The 8,288-nt window shown below is 51.7% G+C and overlaps 1 protein-coding gene across 1 annotated transcript in view; it reads right to left on the bottom strand.

Annotated features, from left to right (window-relative positions):
* The window catches only part of SNX29 (sorting nexin 29), a 576,571-nt gene that overhangs the window by 459,683 nt on the left and 108,600 nt on the right, over positions 1-8,288 (bottom strand). Inside the window, 2 exon segments of the mRNA XM_010850681.1 lie at positions 28-156; positions 2,569-2,632. Coding sequence (XP_010848983.1) covers positions 28-156; positions 2,569-2,632 — 193 coding nt within the window.

The raw sequence follows: 8,288 nt of genomic DNA, 5'->3' as shown, positions 1-8,288 counted from the left end.
GCCTCCCCCAGCCCCTCCGCCCCCTACCTCGCCAGCGCCTGGACCTTCGTAACATGCCGCTCCTCCTGTTCGGCCACCTTCCGCTTCAAGGTGTCGACCTCCTGGCGGAGCGCGGCTGAGTGCTCCATCTCTCCGTCAAGCAGGTTCCGCAGCGACCTGGGAGGAGGAGGAGATCCCACCTGTTCAGAGGCTGCCAACCCGGGGTTCACAGAGTCAAGTCCTAGTTCATTCATCTTCCATAAGGCTCTGCAGAAACCGCAGTTCACGTCCATCTCGTACAAACTGCTTTGAGGAGCTAACCAGTTCTGCTCAAGAGTCTCTGCGTCGTAATTAGGATGAGCCCTGGGGAACCACCGGAGGCCTGGCTCTGAGAGCTTGTGGGTTTGGTGGTTTAAACCAAGGGAAAACAATGAGTTGAGCCAATCCCAGGCACGCCCCCTCCCAGACATCCCACACTGAGGTGTGCATGCTCAACCGGGACGTCTCGGCCCAGCTACACTACGTATGAGATTTAACAAAGGAAGGGCTGGCAGGACAGGCCAAAAAAGACCACCTGAGCCACAAACACAGAAGACAGGCTCCAGTTATCTGATGGACGACGGGAGTCTCATTTCTCCTTTGCCCACAATCTCACAAAACGCCCTTCACCCTTGCTCCGTCGCCACCTCCAGGTTAAACAAGCATACAGGCTGTCTTACGGAGATGGATAACCTGACATTGCATGAGTGTGCTTTGTACTGCATCTGGAGATGGATAACCTGACATTGCCGTGAGTGTGCTTTGTACTGTATCTGGAGATGGATAACCTGACATTGCCGTGAGTGTGCTTTGTACTGTATCTGGAGCACGCTCACCCTGCAAACACGCTCGCTTGAACGCCTGTCACCTTTGGTCTTGAATAGGAGAGAAGACAGCAGCTCTTCCAGAAATAACCACAAGTTACCACCTAGAATTGAGCCAAGCAGGGTTCTAATGACCAGCTACGGACCTCAAATGGCTATTTCCCGAAAACATTTACTAACTTTGGTGCGGCTGCATCCTAAATCTCGAGGACACTTGCCATGAGGCACCAGACCACAAGCAGCAGTGTCTGAACCACCCCGCCTCCACTGCTCCCGAAGCCCCGCTCCAAAAACAAACACGGCGTGTCTCAACACTGCTTGAAAGTTTTGAAAAAATTCCCTCTTGGGGCCTGGAAACTAGCCCCCCAACACAAACTGGGTGTGATTTATTTTTCTCTTGATGGGAAGGAGAAGAAATGACCCAACAGTGACTATTGTTCTCTACAAAGTAACACAAAACCTGTGGCTTTTTCTAAGATAACGGCCCCAGCTGCAAAAAGGAAAAAGCACCCTACAAAGTCCACAGCCTGTCACTGAGATTTACTTTCACTGGAAAAATCACACTGTCTGAGGATTCCTTTTTAAAAACACTTGTTTTTCCAAATCACGTTTGTTTGCTCTTGTATGTTTCCATAAAGGGTGAGGGAGAAGCTTGTCAAGCAGGGCCCAAAGCAAGTTTTAAAAAGGAGAATCAGAATGCACATCCCCAGGGACACAATTCCTGCTCAAGGGCAAGCATAAGAGGGCGGCATGAGCGTGCACACACGTGTGCACGCACACACACACCTACTCCCTGACCCCCAGGCCGGCAGACGTGTGCTCACAGAGGCTCTGCAGATAACCGCAGGCAGATCCCTCTACTGACCAGCTTGTAGCCCAGACGAGGTCCCGGCACTGAAGCGGTTCACGTTTGGGCAGCTAGACAGAGGCAACACAGCTAACAGCTGTCTGGTATCCAGCCCTGGTTTCAACAGGGAATCAAAATGAATAAAACCCTTTGGCCTCTCAGTGTCTGCAACAGGGCTTTGGGGAAAATCAAAAGACTCCATACACCATCTTACTATAGGTATCCCCCATTCGAGAAAATGTTAAGTACGCTAGTGCTTGGAACGTGGTGGACAGAACCTCAATGAAAGGTTACCCGCTGCTTAAAGGGGGCTCAGGGTGACAGCTGTGAGGATGGAGCTTCATTTTGAGGCAAAGAAAATGTTCTAAAATTGACTGTGGTGAGATGGTTGCACATATCTGAAAACCACTGAATACTAAAGTTTTATGTTTTATATTTAAATTATATAATCTATGAATTATATGACATGTGAATTATATCTCAAAGGCTATTTAAAAAAAAAAAAGAATTAAAAAATTAAAAAGACTGCTTTACAAATTCTCAGTTTGTTCTAAGATAGTGCATGATCGTTTCATTCCCTGTTAACACTCAAGCCACGTTACATATACTAAAGTGGTACATCCCAGAATGGATACATGCGTATATACGGCTGAGTCCCTTTGCTGTTCACCAGAAGCTATCACAACACTGTCAGTTGGTTCTACTCCGTCATAAAATAAAAAGTTGAAAAATAAAGTAGTATATCTCAGAACAAAAAATCAGAAATCACTGGTCACAATTCTTCCCCTGAAGCAAAACTTCCTTCACGGTGATCTTCTCTCTGCCCCAGAGGTAGAATTTCCATGAAGGAGCGACCCCTCCAGCCCCAGCGCTGGATACCTGTTCTCTTCCTCCAGCTCGTCTTTCCTGTTCATCATGGCCACGATGGCTTGTCGCAGGTCACCTAAGGGAAGAAAGCCAAGTGCAAATTAACCGGCAGATCCTGCCTGCTACACCGCCCCTCACCGGTCTGGATTATGTGCTATTTAGGGCCACTTGTCTAGACGAGTTCCCTTTTCCCTTTCAAAAATAATTCCTATACAGTCTAGGAGATCCAGTGGGCTCAGTCAATCACTCTTACTAACCACACAGAATCCAAAGGCAGGGCAGGATGAGAATAAATGTGGAGGCGTTTCCTTGGTGAACATAACCAGCTAACCAGCCACTAAGGAATTACAGAGTGATGACTTCTGAGTGTTTTTCCAAGTCCCTGCTAAGCGGACGGCGTCTGCTTTGAATACTGATCTATTCCCAGTTAGAGCCAGTTATCAACCACCGGTCAGACAGCAGATTTCATGAAACTGACTTCATGCTCCTGCGTGTGCAGTCATGTCCGACTCTTTGTGACCCCGTGGACTGCAGCTCACCAGGCTCCTCTGTCCATGGGATTCTCCAGGCAAGTATACTAGAATGGTTTGCCATTTCTTCCTCCAGGGGATCTTTCTGATCCAGGGGATATTCCTGACCCAGGGGTCGAACCCACATCTCCTGCATCGGCAGGCAGATTCTTTACCACTGAGCCACATGGGAAGCCCAAGTGACTCCATACTGACACAGACATACTCCAGATTACGGAGAGATCTGGTCTTCTTGCGCTGACTCCCGTATACTGTGAAGAGGGACAGGGGCCCCTCCAACACACAGTTGATAATTACTTGCAGGAGCAGCTCTCCTGACATCTTCAATGTGGGACAGCAATTCAGTGATAGAGAATCTCGCCTTTAAATTCAATGAGCATCCAAGGTTTCCACCTACAGCAAGCTTACCTGTTGTCACTGTCCACCCACAGTGGACTGTTTACAACACTCAGATCTCAGGCCCAGGAACTTGTGAATTTCCCCCGGAAAGCCAGTTTTATTTTTTTTCCCCTAACCAATCCTCTTAGAACTGGCTGCAAAGAAGCTCACAGCCAAAGTCACACATCCAGCGCAGCCACTCGGCCATGCAGCCACCACAACATGCCCTAACCCTCCCTCTGATCACCAAACTGCCTTTCTACCTGGGGCCAACTTACATATGACCTGTTTCACTCTATTTTTTAAACTGTTTTAATATGCTGCTTCAAGTCCTCTTTTGGAAAGAAGTATGGTGTGTTGGTACCTCTTTTTAGCTAAAATTCAAGCTCTTCTACTTGTCAAGCTCTGTTCAAAGCCCATTATCTCGTTTACTCCTTTACACACACCTAAGAAACACTACCCCACGTTGTTGGGGTACAAATGAATTGGAAGGAGGAAGAAATGGGGGAGGATGAGGACAAGATAAATAGGTGGTCCCTCTGTCCCATTATACTCAGGATACCTAGGCAGAAAGAGGCCCAAAGACGTTGAGGCGAGAAATGGGTCCCAGGACACACGCTGTCCACAGGCGGCCACAGAGGGGGCAGAAGCCCACCATCCAGGTCTCAGAGGAAGGAAGGGAAGAATGAGGAATCACGAGGGCTCCTGCTCAGCCTCTGGGTCAAAAAATAGGCCCTCCCCTGTCTTTTCTGACCCAGAACAGCCACGTCAGCATCACAAGGACATAGCTAGGAGGTCGAGGCCTGGCTTCCCCATCACACCTGTGACGGTGTGAAACCCGCGAGTCACATGGTGAGAAACCAGGCCATCTAAGGTGCTGGTGAGGAGGAGGGTCTGAGGTGTCCCTCTCCTGGGGTCAACTAAGGTGTTGCCAAAGAAAATTTGAAATTCACTGGGTTGACACAAACTTACTGAGCACCTACAAGGTCCAAGAGCTGCTCTTGGCGCTGTGAGTAAAGAAGGAATAGAGAAAACCAAAGTCTCTGCCTGCAGGAGGCAGGGCCCCCTCCCTAGGAGGGGAGACACGCCAACCAACATGGAACAGATGGGACAACGAGACACGCTGGGAGGAAAGCCAGGTGGGGTGCAAGGACAGGTGGTGGGGAGGGTGTCATTTTGTGGGCTGTGCTGGGAAGGCCTCTCTGGGGGCCCCAAGGCAGAGAGGGAGCCAGTGAGCTGCTGGATGCATGTGGCACAAGGCACATGCAAAGGCCCGGGGGCAGGCGCGAGCCGGGCCACACGAGGAAGGCAGGGTGAGCCAGGAAGGGCCATGTGGCCCAGCCCTCAGGGAGCTTGGAGACTCGAGGATCTGATGACAACTCCAGTGCCCACCAGGCAAGCGCCCCGGGTACACAGTCTTGCTGGTGTCACAGAATCACTCTCCGGGAAGTGGTCTCCCAGTCCCTTCTACAGGCCTTTAATCAGGCTCAGAGTGAAGATGTAAAGTCACAGCTGGCGTCCAAATTTGTCCAACTCCAATCTCTGCATGTGACCCAGGAACCAGTGGTAATCATCACCACTCACTTGCAGTGATTAAGAACTACTATTTCATCAAAATATCACAGGGATATTAAGGCAGAAGAACCTGAGATGTCATGAAATAAGCTGTGCAACCATGCACCTTTCCATGTCAGAGCCAGGATGGAAGCCAAGGTGTTCTACCAGCAGGGGAGGAGACCCCGGTCCCATGGGACGTGGTATGCTGTGTCCACAACCAGGGCCGCTGATGCTGGGGAAGACGGAAGGCAAAAGGAGAAAAGGGCAGCAGAGGATGAGATGGTTGGGTAGTATCACCAAGTCAGTGGACGTGAACTTGGGCAAACTTCGGAAGATAGTGAGGGGCTGGGAGGCCTGGTGCGCTGCAGTCCATGGGGTCACAGAGTCAGACAGACTGAGCAACTGAACATCAACAGCACAAGCATCTGCTGAGCACCTGACTGCTGGCTACAAGGCCCCTTCCCAAGGAGAGAGCCGGGCTCCCGACTCACCTAAGGGAGGAGTGTCCTTAACAGAGCATTTCTCAATGGAGGACAGACACACACAGTCACACGCGCCCCCGAGGAGACAGTCTGTCTGACTGCATGCTGAACATGACCAGGTAACAAGGGCCCTGGTTCTCAGCCTTGTACCAGGGTCTAGCCTCTCTGAGCCTTTCTCTGGGGGAACAGCACCCGCCTTTCCACCTCCCTGGAGCACTGTAACCTTCAGAGGAGAAACGAGGCAAGGTGGTGCTGGGTGAAGACACTGCCTCTCACAGGCGGCAGCAGAGAGCACTAACGATTTAGAAGAACTTGACATGACGCTAGATTTCACACTTTTATGGTAACTGAAAACACTGGTAAATCTGTAAAACTAAAAACAAGCCGGTAGTCTAATTCCGTGACACCATAGCCATGTGGGGGGGGGCGGGGAGAAATCAAGACTTAATACGTCACTGAAGACCAGCTGAGTGATATCTCTTTGGCTCTTATCTTCAAGAAACCCAGAGCAGGGGGCAAGGCTGCAGCCAGGTGCTGGAGACCTAGGCTCAGGAAGCTGCTCCTTCACTCCAAGGCTTGTGTGACATCTGCGTCTTCTTACAAGGACTTCTTCTGGAGGGCTCAGCTGCCCCACGCTTCTTATAGAAGCAAAGACCTGGATATGTTGCTGTTCATCGTTGCAACATGAGGTTAGAAGTGATATCTCACACCAACTATTTTATAAAGCAGTTTCAGGTTCACAGCAAATCAGGAGGAAGGTACAGAGGTCCCCCCATCTACCAGCAGCCCCTGCTCACGCACAGCCTCCCTCATTACCAACACCCACCACCAGAGCCAGACGTTTGTTACAAATGACGAACCCACACTGACACACCACAGTCACCACTGTCACATCAGCTTCGCCAGTGGGGTTGCATGTTCCCTGGGTCTGGATGTCCGCACGACGACATGAATCCACCACGACGGGATCGTCACAGTGTCACTGCTCTAAACATCCTCTGTGCTCCACCCGCTCATCGCCCTCCCCACCAAGCCCTGCTGAAATCTCTTGATCAAAGGGATCACGCCAGCCTTCTGATCTGCTGAGTGTGCCACGTGCCCGCCTGATTTACACGTGCCCTGGATACAAGTGGGATGAGAGCTCAGCAGGGCACATGCGCCTGGTGCAGACATGCCCATGGCCAGGGCGCCTGGCACCCTGGACCCAGAAAGGCAGAAGGCTCGGGTTCCGGGGCCCTTGGTCCCTCCCGTGCCAGGCTTCTCCTAGAGGGAGCGGCTCGCCACCCACAGGCATGATCCTTATGCTGAGATGTGGGTGTCGCGCCCCCGCCTGGCGTCACCAACCCCTTTACCTGGCCTCACCTGCGGCCAGCCACCCGCCTGGGCCAGCAGCCTCTGAGCCAGCCTCCCTAAGGACGCTCTTCAGTGATGGGGCTGCACTGTTTTGTTCCTCCCCACAAATGTGAGCGCCTCTCCCTAAATAAGACGCAAGCCCAACGGAGTTTTCCATTGTGCTGAGAACGCTTCACCCAAGATCTCCCTCCTCACGGATGTTAATGGCCATGTCTGAGCACAATGTCATCAAACACCAGGGCTCTGAAGCTGACCCGTCTGGCCGGCCTGAAGCCTGACACCCAGAGCATCTCCCTACTCCCTCCTGCCCCAGCCCCTGACAACCACCCTTCCACTCTCTGTGTCTCAGAGTTCGACCACTGGATTCCTCACATAAGTGGAATTATGCGGTGTTTCTCCTTCTGGATCCAGCTTATCTTACTTAACTTAATGTCCTCCAGGTTCATCCATGTCATCACCTGTGGTAGGAATACCTTCCTTTTTAAGGCTGAATAACATTCCAACGCATTGTTGTTTCATGAATTTCCTCGTGTTCACCACCACCCCCTCATCCTGATCTGATGAAACTCATCTATTCAGGCCAGGATGAAAAAGACACCTCAACCAAGAAGCCCACCATGATTCCCCTACCCCGCAGCAAGCTGCAGAGTGTGCAACAGCTAACTGCCTCTGTCTCTTGCAATCACCTCACAACTTCAAGGTACACAGCATGCCATGCATCTGGGGTCCCCAGAGCTCTCACACGCCAGGCGCTTGAGCCTGTGTGTGCACGCTCAGCCACTCAGTCATGTCTGACTCTCTGCGACCCCCTGGACTATAGCTCACCAGGCTCCTCTGTCCATGGGATTGTCCAGGCAAGAATACTGGAGTGGGCTGCCATTTCCTTCTCCAGGGGATCTTCCCGACCCAGGGATTAAACCCGTATCTCCTGCCCTGGCAGGTGCATTCTTTACCACATGCGAGGCCCACCAGGCGCTTGGTCAAGGTTTATGGGAAGTAAGTGACACAGAGAGATGATTTCTACCTGAGCACAACACTACTGAAACGGAGAACAAAGGTACCAGCTGTCATGTGGTGGGCACGCCTTCATCTAATGACACAAGGGCTGAAGCCTCGTTTCATTTCTCACCTGATGAGGATGCTCAGGAACACAGAGCAGGGACCCACGTGGGACAAGCCAAGCTGCCTGCAGGGCCCCAAGTCACCTTCCAAACCCTAAGGACAAAGATTGTGGATACTGTCCTGCGCAGGTCCAAGAGCTGGAGAGAGAGAAAGGGCTTCGCCGGGGACCTGTCAGGGGCAAGAAGGTCAGGTGGAGGGGGCAGTGGTTCCAATAGCTTCCATTCCAACCACAGGAGCAGGACCCATGGAAGGTTGCTACCGCCAGACCCTGGGGCTGGGGAGATCTGTGTTCAAGCCCCAGCTCAGCCAT

The sequence above is a fragment of the Bison bison genome, unplaced genomic scaffold, assembly GCF_000754665.1.
Source record: "Bison bison bison isolate TAMUID 2011002044 unplaced genomic scaffold, Bison_UMD1.0 scf7180017864293, whole genome shotgun sequence".
In the NCBI taxonomy this organism is placed as follows: domain Eukaryota; kingdom Metazoa; phylum Chordata; class Mammalia; order Artiodactyla; family Bovidae; genus Bison; species Bison bison.
This window is presented reverse-complemented; position numbering and strand designations above follow the sequence as displayed.